Here is a 26,003-nt window from a genome sequence, read left to right on the forward strand (position 1 = left end):
TTCAGTCTTCCCCAAGGAGCTCCAGCTCACACGCCACGCTACTTGAAACCACCTCTCTGCAGTGCCCAGCATCTCAACAGCATTCTGCAAACGGCAGACCAACTCACAGCAGTTCCCTCTAACGGCTCACCTCCACTAAAGCAAGAGCCCCTGCTGGTCTCCCCCACACAGGCTTCCCTGTTGCTCTCTGCCTCTCATTTTGTACACCTTCAACCCTTTTAATGGTTGCAGGTGGGTTTTCTCAATTGAGCTAGCCCGACTATGATTCAGTGGACATGCCAGACCTTCACAACACTTTGCAGGCATCTTCCTCATCCCAGTACTAAAGTGTTGAAATGGCATAGTGTTCATCGCTCTTAGTTGCCTCCTCGTCTCAGTACTGTCAAGTGTCGCATATGGGGAAATGAGGGGAGCTGGCTTACAATAGCCCATAAAGGTCGGGGAAAGATTAGGTTGGTTGTCAATAGGGAAAGGGGGATACCATGTCTCACATGTGGGCCCCTTCCTCTTTCTCACTCTCCTTCTGCATCTTCGAGATGTATCATTCTTCCTGACACTACTCTGGCCAAAGGAAATGGGGTAACAACATCCTACAAAGGCTTCTGGGACTATGGGTTCATTATGGAATGGGAAGGCGAAGTACTGCATCTCGCTCAGGGCCGTCCTCGCCCCAATCCATAAGGACCCACCACCCAGGTGTTCCTCCATCCCCAGGGGCTGGATCCAAAAGCAATGGCCTTTCTCTGGTCACCTGAGAAGGGGATCCAAGGGGAGTAGCTGTGAGGACACACTCAGGTTTCTCACGATGGGTACAGAAATCTGAGACCCACGGGGGGAGAGAGCAGTACTGAAACAGGAGGTAGCAACCTAGCACTCCATTAGTCCCCTCTCAAAGGCTTCACACTCATAACGCTAAGACTGGCTAAACTAAGGGAGTCACACCCGAGGGCAGGGCCGTGGGAGTGGTCAGCAGAAAGAAGACTCGCCCTCATGCCACTCCCATTCCTCACCCCCCACCCCTCTTTCCAAGTGAAGCCAACCCCAGGTTCCATATCAGGGTTTGTATGCCATGTCCTGGAGCAGTGCCTGATAGGTAAGAACTGATGCAGTCACACTGTGTGAGACTACCAAACACTTATCTGCTTGTTATTAGGTAACCCACCTTTTGGTATAGGTCTGTATAGTGTGACTTGTTAGTGTGACTGAGCAGCCAGGCCTAGCTCAAGAGGGGTAAATGTGAGATGTAGAGCTGTGCAAATGAAATCTGTAAATACAGGTATCCAAGTAACACTTGCACTCAATGTTTCTGTTATAAATAGTTATTTATTTAATTAACATCAATTTTTAAATAAACATTCTTTAAAAAGGCAATTTGTGTAAATATACTTTAAAATTACTTTTCAGAATCAGAGCAAGTTAGTGCATAATCTTTGGATATCCTTCTTACACAATTCCTACACCCTGAGGTGACTTCAATCACAAGGACAGTAATGGCATTTATATATCACACTAGTTATACTTTGCAGATTCTGAGGTTACAGAAAGGAAAGGAAAGGAAAGGTTAGGGAAGGAAAGAGGTTAGACAGTTTCTCAGTATATGTGAGGACAACTAAATCTTACAATGAAATCTAGTTAAGCCTTTCCCAGCAGTAACAGTATACACTAAGCTACCACCTATGAGCAACAAACAGTATCAAAGTCAATGGACTAGAAGAGTTTTCACAGAGCCAGGACAGCCAAAGTCAATTGGGACACAGTCTATGGGTCAGTTGCACTTCTTAGATCAAAGTCTTGCACAAGGTTAGAGAGTTTGTAGAAAAAATCACTTGTAGGGTCACAAGCTGTTAAGCCTGTGACAAGAGAGTTGAGTTCAATTCTACAATGTGAGCCAATACAATTCCCAAATGAGAAGAGCCCAGCAAAACAAGGCAATAAGGTAAGTATCCCAAGCCTAAACCTCTGGTTTGAAGAAGAATGGTCCAGCTGGATTCTGTTTTGCTACAGAGGTGCAGACCCTTGTTCCAGAGCCTTAGTTGTGGGGACAAAAGGATGCATGGCTGGAGGGCTCCTGCGGCAGTACTTGGTAGGTCGTTGACAGCTACAAGCTCTTTTCAGGCACTTCGTGGTTTCAGCGCTTGGCAAACAGCACCGTCGTGGATCTCGGATACCGGTTGGGCTTCCTTCATTCCTTGGGTCCTGCACTCTGGTGAGGGGACTCGGGATCTGGTTGTCCTGCTTCTGGAGAGTCCTTAGGAGACTCCTGGAGCTTCTAGATGGATTTGTTACCGCTTCATACTTTTCACTCGACTACGAATATTCGATCGCTGGCATTGGGCTTGCGAAGCAAAGGAGAGGCACAGCAAGTCGGGGTGATGGTTCAGTGGAGTTCGTCTCTGGGTTAGTTGGTCCCACTAACCCAAGGAGAGAAGTCGTTCTGTCCGGAGCTACTCTGTCAAGGTGAAAAAGAAGTTCAGCACAGCAGCAGGGCTTCACTGGGCAATTCAGAGGTCCAGGAGGTTGCCGCAAGCTTCATTCACAGTTCTTCATTGGGTGTTTCTCCCTGTGGTCGACTCTGCCTGTAGTCCCAAAACCCTCGCCTTTTAAGCAGGTTTCTTCCATTCATGAACAGCCTAGGCTGTCATACAGTAGGGTGGCTGTCCTAAAAGGACAGCCAGCCAGCCAGCCAATCAGGACTAGTTGCATTCAGACATTCCTAGAGACAAAGAACAGAGTGTTTCAGGACCCTCCCTCACATCCTGTCCTTCCAGATACATTGGAGCCAGGGCCTGGCTTCAGGGCTGAAGCCTGCCAAAGGCAAGGCAAAGGGCTCAAACCTGTCTCAACACAGAGAGTAAAACACAAGAAAGTTCTCACAAACAGAAAATGGCAAAAAAAGAAGACTGGGGTCATTTTTACAAAATGGACATCCATGGGTGGTGTACTGCAGCTGAGGGTTCAGCCTGCGGTAGAACAGCACAATGGTAGGAAAAATTAAATCACTGCCACCAGCCATTTAAAGTAGTAATGATAACATAAAAATGTTACATGAGAGAGTAGGATAAGTGGCTACTAGGTAACCACCCAACACTCCACATACAAGGGTGTGTGCTGGACCTACAAAGAGAAAAGGTAAGTAAAGTCTATTTCACTTTACTATTCTTGGGAACTGTAGTTCACACAAGAAAAGATATTTAAACTGTGTGAGAAATCTTAAGGCATTTCTCTGTGACACTGCACTGAATGTGTGTGTGTCACCATACAAAAAAGTAGATGCCTATGGAGTTTGTCAGACTCCAAAAACAGTGAAAACATAAAATCCAAATCAGGTAAAAACACATGAGTGAGAAAAAGGTCTCACTCACTCCAGGGTTAAAATTAAAAAGTCCTAAATCCAGCAAAAGAGTTGAGGGTTTCTAAGGTTGAAGGGAATAAGCACAGAAATGAGAATTCTCCTTATCACTCGTCCCCCCAGACTAAGGGATAGGAGGATTTAATCCACTCCTGGATGAATCTCCTATTCCAGTCGGTCATACTTTCTGGAGCGACCATCAGCATTTTGGTGATTACACCCTTACCTGTGTTCTATGGTAAAATCAAAAGCTTGGAGGCTGATTGAGCATCTCCACAATTTTGGAGTCTTCCCTTCATCTGAATTAACCATCTCAAGGGTTGGTGGTCTGTCTGAATAATGAAAGTAGAACCATACAAGTATGGCCTTAACCTCTGCAGAGACCACACAATGGCAAAACATTCACGTTCTATGGTTGTCCACTTTGTCTCACGGTCCTTCAGCTTCATGCTGATGAAGCAAATAGGGTGTTTCCTGCATTTCGCATCCTGTTGGCTCAAAACCACACCTATCCCTGTATTAGAAGCATCTATCTGTACAATGAAGGATTGGTTATAATCAGGAGCTCTCAAGACTGGTGCTTGAAAAGTGGCTTTCTACAATCCTTCAAGGGCCTTTGTGCACTCCTCATTCCACCTCACTTTCTTAGGGAATTTGGTTGAGGAGATCACATTTAAAGTAGAAGCTCTGGTCCCATAGTTTGTCAGGTTTCCTTCCCCCATTCAGGCTATTTTCCCTTATTCAAGTTTCTTTCCCATTATTTCTCTTTTATTATCCTTTTTTAGATTAGCCTTGTGTGGGTGGGAAGTTTTCTATTGTAGTTGGTTTGGCCTTAACTTCCTGATTCAGAATCCTGGTTCTGACCCAAGGCAAAATGGAGTTTCACAGTGACAGCTCTGATTGGTTAGAAAACACTGCTGAACAACAATGAACATTCTAAACTGTCACTCTTTGCCTTTCATCATCTAAACCCCAGGTGAGAGGACGTGTGTAGTGGCTGCTCCTGCTTTAGAATTGGGCCTGGTGGATTTTATCCTTCAGGCGCTAGCAGTTGAGCGGCTACTTTCTTGGGGGTTTCAGGAGAAGTTATCAGCTGTCAGGAATGCGTTTTGAAGACAGGAAACTCTGAAGATCTTTAAGAAATCGTTTTGAAGATAAGTGACTTTGTTTAACTGCCGCTCTGTTTATCTTAAAGACATTTAAGTGAGAACTCGTAAAATGTTACCTTTGAATTTATATTTTTGAACTTATTGAGTGCGCCTGAAGTTTTGCGCGAGGTTAACGGGTGAACGCTATTTGTTAAACACGTACTACGTGTAATCTGAAACTAACCGTTGAACCTTTGCGCGTGCGAGGGAAATTTGCGCGTGTGTTTTCAAGCGCGTTGTTTCGGAGTGAGAACTCTATTGCGCGTGTCTTTTCCAGCGCATGTACTTCCAGGTGAGAGAATTCAACTGCGCGTGTGTTTTCCAGCGCATGTGCTTTCTAGCGTGAGAATCTGTTCGCCGCGTGAGAACTCTATTGCGCGTGTGTTTTCCAGCACCTGTGCTTCCTAGCGCGAGAATCTGTTCGCCGCGTGAGAACTCTAGAGCGCGTGTGTTTTCCAGCACGTGAAAATCTGTTCGCCGCGTGAGAACTCTATTGCGCGTGTTTTTTCCAGCGCATGTGCTTCCTAGCGCGAGAATCTGTTCGCCGCGTGAGAACTCTATTGTGCGTGTATTTTCAAGCGCGTGTGCTTCTGCGCGAGAACTCAATTGCGCGTGTGATTACCAGTGCGTGTGCTTCTTAACGCGTGAACTCGACCGCGTGTGAACTCTTTTGCGCGTGGGTTATAAGGCGCGTGTGAATAGGCGGAGGAATTCATCAGCGCGGGAGTTTACAAGCGCGTGTCTTATCTACGCGTGATTCCGTTTGCACGTGAATTCTGCTTCGCGTGTGTTTACAAGCGCGTGTGTTTTCTGCGCGTGGACTTTTCTTACAGTGCGCGTTCTTCAACGCAGGAAGTTTTCAACGTGCGAATCTTCAGTATTGAGATTATCTGCGTGTGTGTTTAGCACGTGTTTCTTCAAGAATTCACAAACTCTATAGAATTCTAAAAAGTTTGAAAACTAAAGAAAAGTTTGAAAGAAAAAGAAAGAAAAAATTAAAGACAATTTAACTGGACAATTATTGAATTTTGGAAAAAAAATGCAAAGAGCAAAACTTTCCAGGTTTGGCCAAATTAAGAAGTTGCTGTGAATTTCAAGAGTCTCAAGTAAGAGAGATTTTCAGCTTCTTTACAAGCTTCTCTAAGAAATTTCAAGAGAAGAACCAGGTATGATTCTTAATTATTAATTAACGATTTAAAGTCTTTCCAACTCTAAAGGTTAAGTAAGAAATAAAAGGATTTGTATCTGCTTTTCTTATATCCTCTGCAGGTTCAGCTTTGGTTAGCCTTGACGCAGTCAGCCTGGTGTTGTTTTGTTATCCACGTCCCCCTTTCCCTTTGGGTTGTAGTTTGCAGAGCTGAATTAATATCTAGTTCTGGGAATTACATTTCAGGGGGATTGTTGGGGGTTCAGCAGCTTCCGCGGACACAGGACCTCTCAGCCTGACATAGTTCTCTATGAAGTTCCTGTAGTACCCAGTGGGACCTAGGAAGGCTCTCACTTGAGTCTGATTAGTAGGGGTGGCACAGTCTTGTACAGCTTGTACTTTGCTAGGCATTGGCCTAATTTCACCTCCTCCTACCTCATGCCCAACGTAGACCACTTTGCTCTGACCAGTTTGACATTTATTAGCCTTTATGGTCAGATGGGCCTGTTCTAGAGCCTGCAAAACATATCCTAGGTGGTGAAGATGCTCTTCCCAAGGGGAGCTGAACACTGCAATGTCATCCAAGTATGCCATGCAGAAGTCCTCTAACCCATTCAGAACTTGATTCAGCATCCCCTGGAATATAGTAGGTGCATTCATAAGTCCAAGAGGCATACCCTTAAACTGGTATAAGCCTCCTGGGGTGGAGAATGCAGTTTTCTCCTTGGCATGGTCTGTCAAGGCTATTTGCCAATAGCCTGAGGTCAGGTCAAATGTTCTGAGGCACTTGGCTGAACCAAGTTTGGCCACTAGCTCATCTGTCCTGGTTAAAGGATGGGCATCAGTCGTGGTGACTGCATTAATCAACTCTTTCGGTCCTGCTTTTGGCACTAGTACAACTGGACTAGTGATTGGACTAGTAGATGGCTCAATAACCCTAAGGTCAAGCATCTTGACATCTGGTATGATCTGACAATCTGTAACCCCTGCTTTTGACAGGGAGACTGTCACCAGTGAGGGTATCCTGCTGGCCCCAAGCGGTCAAGCCTGGTGTCAGTGAAAACAGGGAGGCAAACTGATTCTACAGAGCCTTGCACTCCTCCTGTTGCAGAGTCAATTGCCTCATCTGAAATTTGTCCCCTGAGGAGATTAGGGAGAGGCTCACTCTCCTCCTCCTCTTGATCAAAGGCTAAAAGCAAAGCTCCTAGTTCTGGTCTGGAAATATTAGCCTTCAGACGGTTAGTGTGATAGACCCCAGGGGCCTCGTTGAGGTTGCCCAAGTCCCCTAAATAGTTGACCTCTCCAAGCTTGCCTACAATCTTGAAGGGTCCAATCCACTTATCCTGTAAGGCCCTCTGCCTTGTAGGTACCATAACCAATACAAACTGGTCCGGAGTAAACTCCCAAACAATGGTGGGAACCTCCAAACCCGGCACCTAGAGGTAAAACAATACATATGAAACTTCCATATGGAATGGTTCATTCCAGACAAAAGTTATCGACTATTAGTGCCCAGACTGTTGATGCCAAGATAAATAAGTCTTCTTAGTCAAATAGGCTTCTTAATACATAGTTTCGACTTGGATAGTTATCTATGTCTTCATCACGATAGGGATGAACCTAACAACATTTCTAAAAAGAAAAAACAATGGTACAATTAAAATTGGATGTTAAAAAACCTTAATTGACTCAGTTGCTCTCTGTGAATACCAATAGTCCAAATATGGGGAGAGGGCAAATTAAGTCATACTCTGAAACCAACCCAAAATTTGACTAAATGGAGAGGGTTAACTCCAATTTATTTAAATGTTGCCCATTAAGGGACAATGCATATCTCAAAACGCCTCACAGACCTCCCTTTCTCTACAAAAGGATAGAGAATTCAATGCATCAGGAAAGAAAAAATCATTTCACATTGATGGGACACTATAATTTCGTGTCAATATATTTTCCCTAGTTTAACACCCCGCTTCCTCCATGTCTCCATTTGGAATTCCATTCAACAATCAACTAAAGTAGTACCTGAAAACCATACACCGGATGGGAAACTGTTCTTGTCTTGACCAGCTTCTCCTCTGTATTAGAGATGCTGGGTCAAATACAGGTAGTGCTCGTTATAAAGCGCACTCCAGGAAATTTGTAAACATCAAACATCCCTGAAACGCCAAACAACAAAAGAACAGTACTTCTGTCACCACTGTATTACAATCCTACTTTAAGAGTATTTGATATAAGGCAAATGAGCACCACAAAAGGTATGCCAACGAAATTACCTCAAAAAAGGTTTAAATCTCCTTGACTTTGTATCGATGAAATGTCGGCACCGTCTGTCTCTTATCGAGGCCGACTTCGTAGAAATGAAAGAGGGATAGACAGAAAACTGTGACCGCCGTAACATCCCCACTGTGTCGCAGTTCCTACTCTGCAAGCGACGCAGCTTCTAAACGCGAAAAACGAAATCAAACATATCAATGCTACGCTAAGGCTGTAGAGAAATGCAATCCAATATGTGCTCTTCAATTGGAAAACAATTGGAAAACAAGAGAGAAGACCACCCTTCTTACTCAATATATGGGGCGTAACACTCCCAAATGTCTTCTGTGCAAGCAATTCGAAGATTAAATGAGGTCGCTGTAATATCCCTTCTGTCAAGCAGTTTCTACTCTGCATGCAGCACTGCTTCTAAAAAAGAAGCAAAATGAAAAGTGTTACGCCAATGTTACATGACAAATAGTACATGTCACGCTAAGACTGCATGGGGAAGCACTCCAATATGTGCTTGATGATAGAGAAAAAGAAAAAGAGGAAGTTCAAAGCTAATTTCCAAAACATATTTCAAAAAAGAAGGTTCAAAGCAAATTTCTGAAAAAGCGCTTACCTCACGCAGAGTGACCGTCGCCCACGGAGAGTCCCAGGAGACTGCGGAGACCAAGCGGAAAGCGCTAGTCCCTCTTTTATGTCGAGGATGTTAGGGGCATAGGTACAAACAAAGGACCATTATCGTGTGTCCCCGGGTCACAGACACAGAAAAAGGACCAACGCCATATATGCACCTACCGAAGGAGAGTTGTTTTTAACGCTTGCGTGTTCTACCGCCGTATAAGTGATCTGGTGCCAAATTTTTACAGATAAATGGCAAATCAGTGTGCAAAAGAAGAAGAAGAATGTCAAGTGTCCTCATTTTGTATACTTCTTGTAGCCCGAATATAGGTGTTCTTCAAATCGTTCTATCCGACTGTAAGGAATTACAGTCAGATAGAGCGATTGTGATAAAAAAAGCCGACAAGGGAGGGGGAGTTGTAGTTTGGGATGCTATGAAATATGACCATGAAGTTACTCGACAGCTTGAAAACAAAGAGGTTTATGTAAAACTACAAGGAGACCCTTCCCCTAGGATTCGGAAGGAAATTGAAACGTTGGGCAAAGATGCATTGGAAAGAGACATCATTTCGCAAAAAGAACTTAATTTCCTGCTGCCCTCTAACACCAGGATTCCTCTTATCTATATGTTACCTAAGATACATAAAAGCATGAGTGCTCCCCCGGGTCGACCTATTGTTTCTTTGAGTGGTTCCATTTTGGAACCTATAGGTCAATACTTAGATTTTTTCTTGAAACCATTTGCAAAAAATACGCCTACTTACCTTTCGGACTCAACGGATGTTATAAGGTTAGTAGAATCTTTTCCTTTTAATAAGGACCATGACATACTCATCACATTGGATGTTGAATCGTTATATTCGAATATCCCACAAGGTGATTCCCTGGGGATTATGAAGAGATTTCTCCAAACCAGAACAGATATTATTTCTGTACCTAGTGAGTTCCTGGTAGAACTATTAGAAATTGCTCTCTCTAAGAACTTTTTCAGATTCAAAAACACATATTACATGCAAATAAAGGGGACTGCAATGGGGGCATCTTTTGCCCCAAATTATGCTACCCTATATATGTGGGATTTTGAAGACTCTAATATTCTCACAGAGTCCAATCCATTTAAACCGGTTCTAAAACTCTACAAAAGGTACATCGACGACATACTGATTATTTGGGACTGTTCAAAAGGTGACTACAATATGTTTTTCTCTTGGATTAATAATCTTAATCCAAATTTGAAATTCACGATCCAGACCAGCAACAAAGAGATTGCCTTCTTGGATTTATTAATAAAAGTGGACGATAAGAGATTGGTTGTGGACCTGTACAGAAAGGACTCTGATAGGAATACAATATTGCACCATCAGAGCTTTCACTCTCAATCTCTGAAATCAAATATTCCCTATGGGCAGTTTCTTAGAGCTCGTAGGAACTGTACTAAAGTAGAAGATTTCATCAAGCAAGCCTCTATTATAGAAGATAGACTATTAGAAAGAGGATACCCTAAACAACTTCTCAGACGCTGTAAAAAATGAGCACGTTACCAACATAGAGAACTACTTTTGGAAAAAAATGTTGTACAAGAAAGAAAGTTGAAAGATGATCAAATGGTGTGTGCGCTCACATTTAATTCGCAGTACAACCAGATCAAGAAAATTATCTCTAGCCACTGGCATTTGCTCCAACTAAATATGCAGAAATTACCCAAACCAATTTATGCATTCAAAAAGGGCAAGAACATCAAAAACTGGGTTTCGAAAGCAGATAGGAACCATCTACAAGATACACAACCCACTATTTCTATGACTTGGGGCATGTCCCCTATTGTTGGCCATTTCCCATGTGGTAACTGTTGCAACTGTGCTAGCACTTCAGCCACCTCCATTGTTAATATCCATGGGAGGGACTGGAAACTTAGGCAACACACTACTTGCCTCAGTACTAATGTGATTTACGCTATTATTTGCCCTTGTAAAAAGGCATATATAGGAAAGACCACCAGGGCGGTCAAATTACGAATAGGCGAACATCGTTCGAAGATTAGAACCAAACAACTCAATGCCCCTTTGAGCACACACTTTTTGGAACTAAAACACAGCCCAGAAGATCTGCAATGGTGGGCTGTAGAAAGAGTATGTGGCACAGATAAGGCTAATGTGGCCACACGTCTTGCGCAAAGAGAACAGTGGTGGATATACCATACTAATAGCCTCACTGCAGGCCTGAATCAACAGGAGGAATGGAGTTAAGAAGGATTTTTTTGAAAATAATAGTTATTTGGATTTCATTCCTCCTTGTATTACCAGTACGATGTCTGGTCTTCTAATTTTAAAACTTCAAAACTGAGTGTATCTTTTAGATCCTGGCGACAACACACAGTTTATTTCATTTTTACACACATTATGTGTTTTGAAGAACACCTATATTCGGGCTACAAGAAGTATACAAAATGAGGACACTTGACATTCTTCTTCTTCTTTTGCACACTGATTTGCCATTTATCTGTAAAAATTTGGCACCAGATCACTTATACGGCGGTAGAACATGCGAGCGTTAGAAACAACTCTCCTTCGGTAGGTGCATATATGGTGTTGGTCCTTTTTCTGTGTCTGTGACCCGGGGACACACGATAATGGTCCTTGTTTGTACCTATGCCCCTAACATCCTCGACATAAAGGAGGGACTAGCGCTTTCCGCTTGGTCTCCTCAGTCTGCTGGGACTCTCCGTGGGCGACGGTCACTCTGCGTGAGGTAAGCGCTTTTTCAGAAATTTGCTTTGAACCTTCTTTTTTGAAATAGGTTTTGGAAATTAGCTTTGAACTTCCTCTTTTTCTTTTTCTCTATCATCAAGCACATATTGGAGTGCTTCCCCATGCAGCCTTAGCGTGACATGTACTATTTGTCATGTAACATTGGCGTAACACTTTTCATTTCGCTTCTTTTTTAGAAGCAGTGCTACATGCAGAGTAGAAACTGCTTGACAGAAGGGATATTACAGCGACCTCATTTAATCTTCGAATTGCTTGCACAGAAGACATTTGGGAGTGTTACGCCCCATATATTGAGTAAGAAGGGTGGTCTTCGCTCTTGTTTTCCAATTGTTTTCCAATTGAAGAGCACATATTGGATTGCATTTCTCTACAGCCTTAGCGTAGCATTGATATGTTTGATTTCGTTTTTCGCGTTTAGAAGCTGCGTCGCTTGCAGAGTAGGAACTGCGACACAGTGGGGACGTTACGGCGGTCACAGTTTTCTGTCTATCCCTCTTTCATTTCTACGAAGTCGGCCTCGATAAGAGACAGACGGTGCCGACATTTCATCTATACAAAGTCAAGGAGATTTAAACCTTTTTTGAGGTAATTTCGTTGGCATACCTTTTGTGGTGCTCATTTGCCTTATATCAAATACTCTTAAAGTAGGATTGTAATACAGTGGTGACAGAAGTACTGTTCTTTTGTTGTTTGGCGTTTCAGGGATGTTTGATGTTTACAAATTTCCTGGAGTGTGCTTTATAACGAGCACTACCTGTATTTGACCCAGCATCTCTAATACAGAGGAGAAGCTGGTCAAGACAAGACCAGTTTCCCATCCGGTGTATGGTTTTCAGGTACTACTTTAGTTGATTGTTGAATGGAATTCCAAATGGAGACATGGGGGGAGCGGGGTGTTAAACTAGGGAAAATATATTGACACGAAATGATAGTGTCCCATCAATGTGAAATGATTTTTTCTTTCCTGATGCATTGAATTCTCTATCCTTTTGTAGAGAAAGGGAGGTATGCGAGGCCTTTTGAGATATGCATTGCCCCTTAGTGGGCAACATTTAAATAAATTGGAGTTAACCCTCTCCATTTAGTCAAATTTTGGGTTGGTTTCAGAGTATGACTTAATTTGTCCTCTCCCTATATTTGGACTATTGGTATTCACAGAGAGCAACTGAGTGAATTAAGTTTTTTTAACATCCAATTTTAATTGTACCATTGTTTTTTCTTTTTAGAAACGTTGTTGGGTTCATCCCTATCCTGATGAAGACATAGATAACTATCCAAGTCGAAACTATGTATTAAGAAGCCTATTTGACTAAGAAGACTTATTTATCTTGGCATCAACAGTCTAGGCACTAATAGTCGATAACTTTTGTCTGGAATGAACCATTATCATTGAACACTGGAAGTGTTGTTGACATTTCCATTACACAGAATTTGTATCGGTTTGCTTTTGATCCCATTAATTGTTTTTTTTTTTTTTTTTTTTTTTTAGAAAGCGTAATTTTTATCCTAACAATGGAACAGTTGTTGCACTTTCTTCACATTTCCCTTTAAAAAATGTAAATGTACTATTTTTAGAGCTGTATTGAGCTGTATTAGTATGAATGAATGTATGAATGTCTGTTATATAGGATGTGTTTTACAAAATGAATTAATTAAAGACTTTTTTTACAATCTATAACAAAATAAAATGAATTTTTGATGTAATACCCTTTGCCTTGTTCTTCAGTTGCTCTCATGTTTCCGGCACCACCACCTGTTTCATATAACTGGAGTAAACTCCACCATGTTGGCCTTCTGGTCGTGCCAATGCTTGACCAGAGAATGACCTGCTTTCAGGTTTTCTGAAGCTTCTGTCATCATCAGTGCCATCCTCTTCCTGAGTCTCAGCACATAGTCAGTGACTCTCACTGGCTGTAGGGAACTCTCCACCCCTCCCTTGATCAGGGCCAACGGGCCTCTGACTGGATGACCCTAAAGAGGTTCAATGGGGCTAAACCCAACCCGTGCTTGAGGGACTTCTCTATAAGCAAAGAGACGGCATGGCAGTAGAAGGTCCCACTTTCTTCTAAGGGGCTTCTCTAAAGCACCTATCATGCTCTTCATAGTACTGTTAAACCTCTCCACCAACTGGTTTGGGGATGGTAGGCTGTTAAGAAATTGTAAGTCACTCCACCATGTTTCCACATGGTCTGAATGTAGTGGGACATTGTTAGGGAGAATTCTCATAAATGTGCTAATTCCCTTCTCCTTAGAGACCCCAGCAACTTTGATGGATTTTTGAGGACTTGATTGTTTTACCTGGAAAGAGTGTGAGTCTTTTTTCTCACTCTTTCATGTATTGTCTTCTTTGATTATGGAGTTTTAAGATTACTCCATAGGCACCTTTTCATGTGTGTTACACAGCACCGTCAGTGCAGTGACACAGGGAAGCCTTTCTAGGCTGTTCCAAGGTTTAAATACCTTCTCTGGGATAAACTACTGTTGCCCAGAGAATGTAAAGTTAAATTGACTTTACTAGTCCTTTTTAACTTCCTAGACCCAGCACACACTACCTTCCTATAGAGTGCTAGAGGGGTTACCTAGTATCCCCTGTGTCTAGAAACTCATGTAGCGGTCAAATGCTACCCTTTTCTGTCGAAATGGCTGGTGGCAGTGGTTTTACAACGAACTACCATGATTTTTCCCGACCGGGAACACTGGTAGCTATAAATCGCATGAGCCATGTTTTTCAAGATGGCGCCTTAAGCCCCTTTGTTTAAACAGGTCCCGGTCTTCTTTTTTCACCATTTCTTTTTGGGAAGGTACTTCTGGTGTTTGTTTCTGTGTGCCAAACCAGGTCTGGCCCCTTTGTTTCTATGCCTTTGGCGGGCTTCAGGACTGAAGACCGCCTCTGGCCTCTGAGTATCTGGGGTGGGGAGGAAGTGAGGGAAGTGCCCGAAACTCCCTGTGCTTAGTCTCCTAGGAAACCCAATGTACTCTGGCATTAATGGGTGGCTGACTGTCCAGCAAGGACAGCCACCCTGCTGGGTAAGTGGCAGCTAGGCTGGAATGAAAGGGAGAAAACTGTTTAAAAGCCAAGTCTCTTGAACTGGAAAGCAGAGTCGACCACTGGAACGAAAGAACCGACGACGAGCTGGAAGAGGACGGTTGCTGCAACTCCTGGACTGTTGGTTTGCCCAGTCAAGCCCTACTGCAGGTCCGAATTGCCAAGTTCATCTCGACAGAGTTGCCCCTTCAAGGACGACTTCTTCCTTTCAGTTGGTGGGCCAATCAACTCGTAAGCTACCTGTATACCATTCTCGGAGCTGGTTAGGATTAACCAGGGGGAAGGACACCAGCTTGTGTGCTTGATGACCACTACTCAAACTGAAGTGACTCCAATTTGTCTGCGTTTTTCAACGATCACGTGCAGTGCAGGAGTCCCCCGACGTCCTCCCTCTTGTCCCCACGACTGAGGCTCAGGAACAGTGAGATCTGCAGGAACTGCCAGGAACCAACATCTTCTGCTGCATCTTGTTCTTCATATTAAGGTACTGCGCCAACCCGATTGAGAGAACTTACCTCTCGAAGTGAAAGTTCGTGGAACTTTCCCAACTTGCAGGCCTAATCAGCTTGTGACCCAACATCTGATTCTTTTTCGTACAAACTACTTCTGAGAACATTGGCAAAGACTTTACCGTTTACTTCAAGAACTGCTCTTTCCTATCCAAGACACTAGCCCATGTACTTTGGCCTAGGCCTATTGAACTGAATCGAGTCCTCTAGTGAACTAAAACTATTTGCACTGCCTAAGAACATATTTGTAATCTATTATGCTAATTTGTGCCTTTGTCCTCCTATTTAAAGTGACTGAAATGCATTGTGCTCCTATTTCTGGGGAGCCTAATTTACTTAGGAACTTATTGGTTTGGTACTGAAGTGTATTTGTGTATGATATTAAGTTGCCTCCTTCTAGTGAATGTTTTCTAAACGACTTTGTAATAAATTAAGTGTTTTACCAAGAGACCTTGAGTGTAAGTGTCTATTTGAACCACTGTGATTGTAAGACCTCTGAGTAACCTCTTTTTCTGCTCACATCCCATTCCCTCTCGAGATAAGCCTGGCTGCTCAGCTTGCTACCACAAAACTGTCTGGTACAGACTTTTATACCAAAGGTTGGTTTTGCTTACACCTGTAGTCCTAATTGTATGTGGTGGTCTGAGAGGGTACTGCATGCAATTCTGCCTAAAAGACATAAAGTTTGATCCCCTGTCAGAGATGACCTCCTTAGGAAACCCAACCCTGGTAAAAAATACCAAGGAGGGCCTTAGCCACTGCCTGAGCAGTAACAGTTTTCATAGGTATTGCCTCAGGATACCTGGTAGCATGGTCTACCACAACCAATATAAATCAGTTGCCTGAGGAAGTTGGAGTGTCTAGGGGACCAACAATGTCAATCCCCACCCTCTCAAAAGGGACTCCCGCCACAGGGAGGGGCACTAAAGGTGCTACATTCTTGGGTCAACTCTTGCCAGATGTCCGACAAGTGTGGCAGCTCCTACATACTTTATCTACATCAGCCCCCATCTTGGGCCAGTAGAAGTACAGAAATAGCCTCTGTTTGGTCCTCTTGAAACTCAAGTGACCAGCCAAAGCGATCTCATGGGTTAACTGTAGGAACGTGTCTCACCTCCTGGGCACTACCAGTCTTGTATAGTCCCCTGGGGTAGACTCGTAGGTTCACTGTAGAGGAGGCCATCCTCCCAGTAAAGCCTATGCTTCCATGGCTCTTGCCCTTCCAGCTGGCGCGGACCTTCTAGCGAAGGAAACTCTTTGTCCTGTGCTGAGGTCAGCCATAGAGGGTCCACCTTCTGCAAGTAAAGTCTGCAGCTCAGGATGGTCTCTAGTATCCAGATCTCCAATGCAGGGAAGGTTTCCTTCCAGCACTGTGACACCAGTAGCTGATTCCACAGAATTTGGTTGGTCCGCTCACTCAGCATCACCTGAGGAAGGGGTCACTGGGGTTGCCTGGAACAGTCCTCTCGGGGATGTCCTTGTCCTATGAACAGGTTGAGGTTTCAGACCTTTCTTTTCACCAGAGATCTTGGATTTCTCCTTAGTCTCTTTTCTTGGAAGTTGAATGGTGGCCTTCCTGTGGACTGGAGGTATTGGAAATCTCCTTAACCTCAAACTGCCTCACTGGACAATCTTGTTTGCTCCTGCTTCATTTTGCCTGGAGGCCTAGGGGTACTAGACACTACTCCAAGAGCCTTCAAGTCATTCCCCAACAGGACACTCCTGGCACTTCATTCTGTACACTAACAGGGATCCTAACCATCATGTAATTGCACTGGATGAGAGCGGGCAGAATAGGAACCATTTGGAAGAGGCCTCCTGCAAGTTTAGTGGGACCTTTGGGTGCCTAAGCTACATCCTCAGGCTTAAAAAAACTTTCATCAACCACTGTAATGCTTTCCCCAGTGTCTCTTATGGCAGGAGTCTCCTGACCATTTACAAGAACACTGTCCTTATAATATTCTTTGGTGTTATGTTAAATGTTAAATGTATTTGTACCGAGCACCGTCACCAATCGGAATTGGTCCCCAGGTGCTCAGGCGGATATGCAAATAAGGCGGGGTGGGTTAGTAGGGTGAAGAGGGAGTAGGATAGAGAGAGAGGGGGTGTCCTGTTGTCAGCTTCATTTCGGTTTAAACTGTGTGCTGACCTTGGGTGTGAGTATCGGGTCGATGTTAGTCTTTGTGTGCTGTTGGTGCGGCTTATGTGTTGTAATTTTTGTAGTGTGGTGAAGCGCGTGCGGTTTGCTGTGCGAGAGGTGGTTGTGTGGGTTTTTGTGTGAGTTAAGTATGCAGAAATTTGAGCTTTTTGGTTAATGGGTTATAGGTTTTACCGATAACATTCGCAAATTTGGCAAAAGGCCTAGGTTTGAGAGTCCTGTATAATGGGAGAGATGCCCAGGCTTCACAATACAGAAGGTTTCAAATATAATATACAGTGATGGAGGCTACACCTAGATCTGAGAGTACTGCATAGTGGGAGAGAGGCCCAGGCCCCACAGCGCAGTATGTTTAAAAACAGTAGGCTAGAACTGAGGCTACACCTAGATTTGAGAGTCCTGTATAGTGGGAGAGAGGCCTAGGTTTCACAACACAGAAGGTTATCTGGAATGGTGTTATAAACATCCACATTCTTTTGTTCCCACAGATCCAGGGACACTAAAGATACACTAGCTTTAACTCCAATGGGGTCTTCAGCCAGTAGTTGGAAATGTGAACTTGGACCCCTGAAGGTTTACCCTTACATCTGGGATCCACTTCACATGGTCTACAGACCCACATACTAAATATTTTCCAAATGTTCTCTGGAATTGAGGTTTCTGTTGACCTCCATCTGTTTTGGCACCAAAGGTTCCACTAGACCTACCAGGTTTCCCATGGAATTTACCCTTGTTATGTTTGTGGCCCTCTTTTGGATGGTAGGAATTAGAATTTGCTTTACCCTCTTTCTTGTGCTGCTTCCCTTCTTCCTTTCTCTGAGTAGCCCCAGAGTCTTTGAGTGGCCCTGTTGGCTACCCATAAGTCAGCAGCTTGTGCTACCTTTGTAGGATCAATTTCCTTACAGTCAGCCAAGTGCTGTCTCCGCTCAGGAGAGCAGGCATCAAAAATAGATTCAAGCAAAAAAGACTTCTCATTCCTTCAAAGGTGTGTACTCTGTACCCCTAAACCCAGCCATCTACGTTCTTCAAACATTCACGTACCCATGTAGCCCAAGGGGTACCATCAGTCTTTTTGAGGGTTCTAAACCTCTTAAGGTACTTCCCAAATCTGGCTATTAATGCCAGCTTAACTGACTCATAATCCTTTCTATCACTGGCACCCAACTCCATAACAGCATCACAGCCATTCAGGGGGAGCCTAGACATGAGCCATGGAATCAAATAATTCCCACTTATTCCTTGAAGACCATAGGTGTATTCAAAGTACCCAGCCAATCCAACAAAGATTCATACATACTCACTGCTTATGTAGGCAGGCAAGCCCTCTTGGGACTAGTAGACCTAGAAGACTCTAAGAGCGAAGCAGAATCAAGGGACATTTTCCTCATTTCCACTTCATGCTGCATTTCTCTTTCCCTTAGTTTCACCTCTTGATGTTTGTTTTCAGATTGCACATCGAGTTTCTTGAACCCCAACACTAATCTTAGTCTCTCAAGTGAAATATATTCTGGGTTTAGATTTGGACCTTGTGGGGTCACATTGGGAAGTGACTGAGGTACAGGGACAGACTCCTCTCTCTCCTCAGATGCTTCTTGCTGATTGGAGTTTAACACTAAACTACCATCCTCCTTGTTACCTCCACATTATTTTGGTAGTAGGTGTTACAGGCCTACTACCCAAGCTTTGGTGATTTAACAACCTTACAATCAATTCACATTGAGTCAGACCCCTAGTTTTACACAAATCTTTCAGTTGTTCTACTGTAAGGCAAGTCAGGGCTGACTCATTAACGTTATCCATATTTGGCATGTTAAGGTTGCTTATCTTGTTGGTGGAGCTTAGCCTCGTGGCTGGTTTAGTTGGGCACAAGTACAACAAATAGTTAATGTAACCATTCTACGCCAATCTGACTGCCTGCCAGCAGTGTTTGGTAAGAATTGATGCAGTCATAGTGTGTGAGACTACACAACACCTATCTGCTTTTTATTAGGTAACCCACCTTTTTGGTATAGGTCTGTACTACACAAGTTGGTAGTGTGACTGAGCAGCCAGGCCTATCTCAAGAGGGGGTAAATGTGAGCTGTAGAGCTGCACAAATGAAATCCGTAAATACAAGTATCCAAGTAACACTTACACTCAAGGTTTCTGTTATAAATATTTATTTATTTAATGTACATCAATTAGCATAGAAATGAGAATTCTCCTTAACAGTGCCCATCAGCAAATCCACATCCCAGCAAAACTAGGACACACATCAGAGTTCCCTTACTTCAGAAATAGGCTGAAAGTCATGCCCAAAGCCCCATTACAGGCAGGTATCTGGCAGAAGATGGTAGGAGTTAGAAGAGCTAATTCTGAGTCACCTGGAGCAAGAGCAGAAGACAGTAGGATTAAGGAAAGGTCTGGAATGCTGGAGAAAAGAGACCAGAGGTGCAGGAAGCTGGGGAAAGGCAAGACGATTTATTTATTTTATTTATTTATATTTATATAGCGCGCAGACAGCCAGACAGGGCATTGTGGCGCTGTTACTTGCAGGAACTTAGTTACAGGGGGTACAGGGTTGGTAGCAGTAGTTGGCACATTATGATTGCTAAAGACATATTAGTCATTACAGCTCATGCATCTTTGGTTATTACATTACAGACAGTTGATTGGCACACATGGTGCTGCAAAGACCTTATGTGAAGAGGGTGGTTTTCATAGCTTTCCGAAAGGCAGTGAGGGAGGGCTCGCCTCGGATTGTGGGAGGTAAGGCATTCCAGTGTGATGGTGCGAGATAAGGGAAGCTGGAACGATGGCGGTAGGGAATTAAGAGACCCAGGGGGCTGGAGAAAAAAGACCTATGTGGCTGGAGAGAGAAAGGCCCAGAAGGTTGGGAACAAACCTATGTAGAGAGCTGGGAGCAGATAGACCTAGAGGGCTGATAGTACAGTGACCTGGGGTGGGGGGGGGTCAGAGAGTGACTGGGAGGGCTGTAGGAGTGACCCGGGTGGGCTGGGAGGAGGCAGAAAGACCCAGAAAAACCCAGAGGGCTGGGAAGAGTTATCAGACTAAGAGAGATGGACAAGAAAAGAGAAAGAAATAAAGGTAAGAGAACATTGGAGGAGTGATTAAAAGTTGAGAAACATCGAGGAGGAGGTGATAGAGAGAAATAACAGGGACAGTGGAGGAACATCAAGCAGGTGGTGGAGGGATATGAAGCGCTGGAGTGGTGGAACATAAAGGAGGCGCAGCAGAAGGTGATATAAGGAAGTGAAGAGGAGAGGGGAAGGAACATCAAGGAAGTGAGAGTGGTGGTGATGGAAAGAAGTGTGACGAAGGAGTGGAATATTGCTTGGGAGGAGCACTTTACATTAGTAAAGGGGGGGAGGGATAAGAGCACAGAGAATAAACTGGTGGAACCCTAATATACCAAGAGGTAAACCCAAGAAGGGCAGAGGAAAAAGCTTGTTGCGACATGTCCAGGAAAAGCAGAATGTTTATGCAGGAGAGAGATACAAAGCTCATCAAGAGGTTCCCCTCCATAACGGGTACTCATGTGTAGTCTCCTCCCTCCTGGAAGCCTGAAGAAGGGTGTGGAAGCCCCTTAAACATGAGGCAGTAAGCTTAATGCTTTTGGGGTTAATCTGCTAGGAGAGACCTAATCCCACTGAATTGGGAGAATGTTTTGTTCAAACACTCTTTTCTTCCCTAAGAGACCCTTTCTTTTTTAAGGTATCCCAAGGAGAACCACATCCGGAAGAGTGTTCATCCTGACTACCATGATTTAGTCAGTCTTCAGGTTTATTATTTTACCCCAATCTGTACCATATCTCCAATAAACCTTTGTTTATAAAACTTGTGTCAGCCTATGTTCATCCCTGTCACCTATGAAGTGCACATTTAAAGGACGCCTCAACCTCAAGGCTTAGACCGGCATTGTCGCTCCCTTCCTTAAACTTAAAATAACCTTTTTTTGATGAGACTAATAAAAGGAACTGTGTATTTATACTTCTTATGTTGATATTAAACACAATTGTTTAATTGACAATTTAGCAGGATCTGTAATACAGCCCTGTAGAAGGTCTACTGGATGCAGGAGGATGACCATAGCCTGATTTTAATACATTTTTGGAGTTTATGAACGTGTCATATTCACAGGGACTGGATCAGAAATTGTTTGCGACTGAGTACACAAACACGCTCCCATTACATTAATACTTTTTCCCCTCTTTTGCAGAACAAAAATATTCATTAGATTTCCGAAGAGTCTCTTTGCAACAGAAGATGCTTTGGAAGTGCGGAAGCAGAGTTTGGGTGAGGAGAAGGGAGGGTTAATGACTTATAAAGAATTGAAGAATTAACATTTATAGGGTTTTGGCATTTCCACCAAACTGATCTTTTAGGTCTCTCATGCCTATACTTTCGGGCGAGGGTGCAGCTCTGATGCATTGTTACTGTTTCTCATGCTTGCAATGTCCTGTTTCTATCTCAAACATTGCGTTTCAGCAGTGCCTTTAAATCGCCAATAGGATTTCTGTCCCCTAATTGAGCTTCAGCAGTAATTGGCACTTCCATGCCTTAATACCGCCCTATTTAGACTGTAAACCTGTTCCTGGATATCCTCATAAAATTATAAGTTGTTTCTCTTGCTTTTTCATTTTTTTCAGTGACCCTTATCCAGTCAGCATGGAGAGGGTTCCATCAACGCAAGAAGTTCCTGCACATGAAACATTCCGGTGAGAAGACCTAATGAAGTGATTTAGCATGGGAGTGATTTCCCCTTGGTGACGTGGGGAATATGTGGGAGGTGACTGTCGCTGGTAACAGCGGTTTAGGTGTTAGGTAGGAGTCTGTTTGCTTTGATGACCAAATTAGCTTTGGTAAGACGTATGGGTCACAGGGGCTTAAACATTGAAATGGTGGAAGGGTCTTGAAGTGGGAGGAGCATTCCAGTGTAACCTGGATGAGGGGGAATATGTTTCTTTGCCAATGCAATGTGTTTTGTTGGCAAAGGGTTAGAGGTCAACTTCAGGGTGCAAAGAAGATGCCAGGAATCATCCATAATTGAGTTGGCTATTCCTATCAATCTTTAAATCCACCTGTGATGGGTTTTGTGCACTGCCTCATCTCATGCTTATGAGTACATTTATTCATTTCCTACAGCTATCATTATTCAGTCGTGGTGGCGTGGAACCATTGGTCGTAGAAAAGCTGCCAAAAGGAAATGGGCTGTCGAAACCATTCGGCGGTATGTATCGCACTCTATCTGTTTTGAAAGATTGTGAAATTAACCTGCCCTCCTATGCAGACCAGAAATACTATGCAGAAAAATCTGAAGGTCCCTGGCATCATTCACCTCCCATCACAAAGTCGTACCATTTTCTTCCCATTGTTTCACCAATGAAGAAAGACACAGAATGGGTTTGTAAGACCTCAACTGGAGTTGTTGCCTCAGATTTTCCCTCGCACACAAAGCAGGTTTTCCCCTCCTGTAGTGATGTTCTCTCATCACCAAAGGACGGACTGGGTTCTTCGCTTCAGAGAGAGTACACCATTCTCTGCATTTGGGATGGAGCATTTTCATAAGAAATTAATCCTCTTTTCCCCTCTAGTTACCAGTGTTTGTCCTTGTTTTCTTGAAACCTTAATTCTTTGGGTTGGCACCTTCCCGTCTTGCTTTCATTGGATGCTGTCTTCCTATATTTTGAGCTGTTCCTTTTCTAATGACATGCTTCTTCTCCTTCTTTGGTTTGGGCAGCTCCTCCTTGCCAGACCCCACTATCTGTTCTTCCCCCAGATACTTTCGACTTCTGCATGACTTCTCCTGTCTCTCCTCTTCTAGGTTAATTAAAGGTTTTATCTACCGTAACCATCCCAGATGCCCCGAAAATGAATACTTCATTGATTACATCCGCTATTCCTTCCTGATGAAATTACGGCGCAATCTTCCAAAGAGTGTTCTGGACAAATCTTGGCCCACACCTCCCCCGTCACTCAGTGAGGTAGGTGACATTCAACGTGCTGGCCCAAACAGTGCTGAATTGGGGCAAGATTGCTGCTTCCCATTGTTCCCGGCCCTGGATGTTAGTAGATCACTTGCTGCTAAATTGCTTGCACTCCCCTATTGGTAGCGCCACGCTCCCTGTTTCTCTGAATTCTTCACATGTTGTCCCCACTATGATTGTAAAGTGCTCTGTTGCTTCCCGAAACTAAGTTAGTGGTCAATAAATACCCTAATACTATTATTAAAAGATGTTTGGAAGAGAGCAAATGAGATCTTCTTACAAGGGGCTGCATTATGATCACCTCAGGTGTCAAGTCTTGTGGTTGGTTTTTTGAAGCACTGTTTGTTGCATTCATTTATGGTAAAACGGCGCCAGCTTGTTCATGGAATTAGCACTCGAGCTTAGAAGACCCAAAATCCCTAAATTGGAGTCCAAAGTTTATTTAGTCCATGTCCTGTGTCTATGCCGCTTAACATGTAACAGCCCTGGCTTTTCACTTGAGACCAAATGTAAATGATGGATTTGGTCTAGGAAAATGTCAAAATGGGAAGGTAAAATGCAAAGCGTTGACCTGTTACAGATGCATGCAAAGAGACCTGCACATGCAGATTCCATGGATTTGATATTGGTGGTGTAACAGGCAACTCGATTTGACCCTCGCAAAGGTGCACCTTGATAGAAAATACACTGATAACCGGACAGTGATCAGCACCACGCATTTAGGATGGGGAGTATAATTTATTTCAAAAACCAATTTATTTGACATAAGGGAAAAACCAGCACAAATCCATTCCCGCTGGCGTTTTTAACTTTGAATAAATGGCATTCGGTGTGGGAAGAATTAAAACCTTCCATGTTTTTAAGGCCCACAGTCAAAACACTGCCTCCTGAACTAGACTGTGCGCATTCCACACCTTGTTCATTATGTGGCAGTTGTTGAGGCTTCTCTAGGCAAAAAGCATTTAATCTGAGGTATGTACTTCTTCTGACATTGGCTAGTGATGGGTGCAGTCCTGGGTTGTTCTGAAAATGCTGTTATCTGGGTAGTGCTTAAAGGTATCAATACGCTGCCTTGTCTTTGATCAGCATTAGAGATTATAATATGGCGGTATAAGTAATACTTTGTTTCCCTTAAGGTCTTGGACCTAGGTGGGACAGCGATAATTAGGATCACAGCGGAATAATTTATCCGCTCCGAGACCTCACTGAACCAACATAATTGCAAATTGGAAAGGTTTTAATTAATATTAGCAGAAATAGAACATCTATTTAAAAATTGATTAGGCATACATGGTATTGATCCTTTCTCAGTTTGGAGCATGTGGTGAATGATCTGGGTAAGGGGATACTGAACTTTCCTCCCTTTATGTCTGCCCATGAGTGGTTAGGCTTTGTAATATAAAGCTGTTTCTCTTAGGTGCTTGATGGGCTGTGGTTTCTAGCAGTGTGGGGAATGTTTTATCTAGAGGCGCAACACCTTTCCCCACATTGTGTGACTAGTAGTAACTGCCACATATATACCGCCTTTCCTCTCTGAAGGCTTTTGAGTCTGTTCTGTGAAGGATTGAGACGCACATGGCAGTGGACAGTCAGGGGGAAGCTGGGCCAGCAAGTACTTTGAGGACTTCAGGTTCTTGTGTTCTCTCTCTTTGCACCCTCCCCCAAAACAAAATGTGAATGGTAACCTGTTAGGAAAGGTTTTCTATATGGCTGCTTACCCACCTCTTTCACTGGGGCCCGCAGCATGTCTGTTGTCAGTTATCTGTGTACCTGAGCTGATGTTTGTGAATAAGGACTTCTTAATCACACTCACTTGATTAAATCATTTTGTTTTGGGGCACTGGCTAGTTCTTAAGGCCACCAGTGCAGGGCGCCCCTGTCCCCTTTTAAGTTTTTTGTGTAGCACTACTACCTGTGAGAAACCTGAAGCCGTCTCACCTGCTCGTCCCCAGAGATCTGTCGTCCAGGTGGCCAGGACCCGGCTATCGCTATTGGATCCAGGGGGTGGACCAGTGGGGGAGGATCACCTGGGCAAGGGGTCTTGGGGGAGTGGAAGTGGGACACCAAGGGTTGAGACGCGGTATCCCCTTCCTTGTAGCACCTTCTTCCCATCCTACCCTGTAGGATATTTAGAAGCTCTAGCCCCCTCCATCTTTTCAACACTTTCTTACACTGTAACAGACAACAAACTAACACCAGAGCAGTTTACCTGACATGTCCCAACACACGGGTCAGGCAGAGACAGGTCATTTATAAGACCGGGTGTTACAGCTGGCGTGCCGAGCAGCAGATGTCAACAGTGCACGGGGGCAACCCGCATTGATGGCTCAGGTGGGGAGGCAAGCTGGCTACCGTGGTACTCTCCTTGACTCCAGAGACGAGAGAAGCCAACGGGTTCAGCACAGCCGGTGAGTCGGAGGAAGCTGATGGCAAACCAAACCAAACTGTGTTGAGCCCAAGGTTGCAAGTAGCATAATTATGAACGCAAGGAACTTGAGGAGAAAGAATTTGTGTGTGTTTGAACTTTTGAGAAAGCCCAGATGATGGCCAGCTGCAGAGTGGTCAGGCACCGTAGGAGTGCTCATTCAAAGGACTCTCGCTGGCCCCTTTGGTTTTGTGTTGAAATTGCAAAGACCAGAAGGCCCTATGGAAGTGTGGCGTGAGCCTTCTGAGGGGTCCTACAAGGGTCACATCAAATCCCTTGCACAATCAAAAGTCTCTGACCCATTGCCAGGAGAAAGCTTGGGGAAGGGGCCCCCACTTTCCGATTGTCAACCCGACGGAGAGATGCTGAAAGAAAGCTAGGCGAAGGAAACCCCTGCTTTCTGATGAAAATGAACAAAACATGAACTGTGTTAGAAATACACGAACTGTGTTAAAGAAAGGCTGTAGTGAACCCGACGGACGCAGGCCCAAGTTGCAAGGAGGAGCCGAGCCCGGCAGAGGGAGATCCTAGGGGCTAAGAGCAATCACTGTAGTGCAAATCTACCGAAAGAATCTTTGTTTGTTTG

General features: G+C 43.9%; 1 protein-coding gene across 5 annotated transcripts in view; it reads left to right on the forward strand.

Annotated features, from left to right (window-relative positions):
• MYO1C (myosin IC) overlaps window positions 1-26,003 on the forward strand; it is a 662,069-nt gene that overhangs the window by 540,594 nt on the left and 95,472 nt on the right. For all 5 annotated transcript variants that reach the window (XM_069615425.1, XM_069615428.1, XM_069615429.1 and 2 more), the window contains exons 21-24: window positions 21,225-21,301; window positions 21,655-21,723; window positions 22,151-22,235; window positions 22,830-22,989. In XM_069615425.1, the coding sequence (XP_069471526.1) occupies window positions 21,225-21,301; window positions 21,655-21,723; window positions 22,151-22,235; window positions 22,830-22,989 (391 nt within the window). The remainder of the gene's footprint in view (window positions 1-21,224; window positions 21,302-21,654; window positions 21,724-22,150; window positions 22,236-22,829; window positions 22,990-26,003) is intronic.

Source organism: Ambystoma mexicanum, chromosome 9, assembly GCF_040938575.1.
Source record: "Ambystoma mexicanum isolate Mex_15411 chromosome 9, UKY_AmexF1_1, whole genome shotgun sequence".
Taxonomy (NCBI): Eukaryota; Metazoa; Chordata; class Amphibia; order Caudata; family Ambystomatidae; genus Ambystoma; species Ambystoma mexicanum.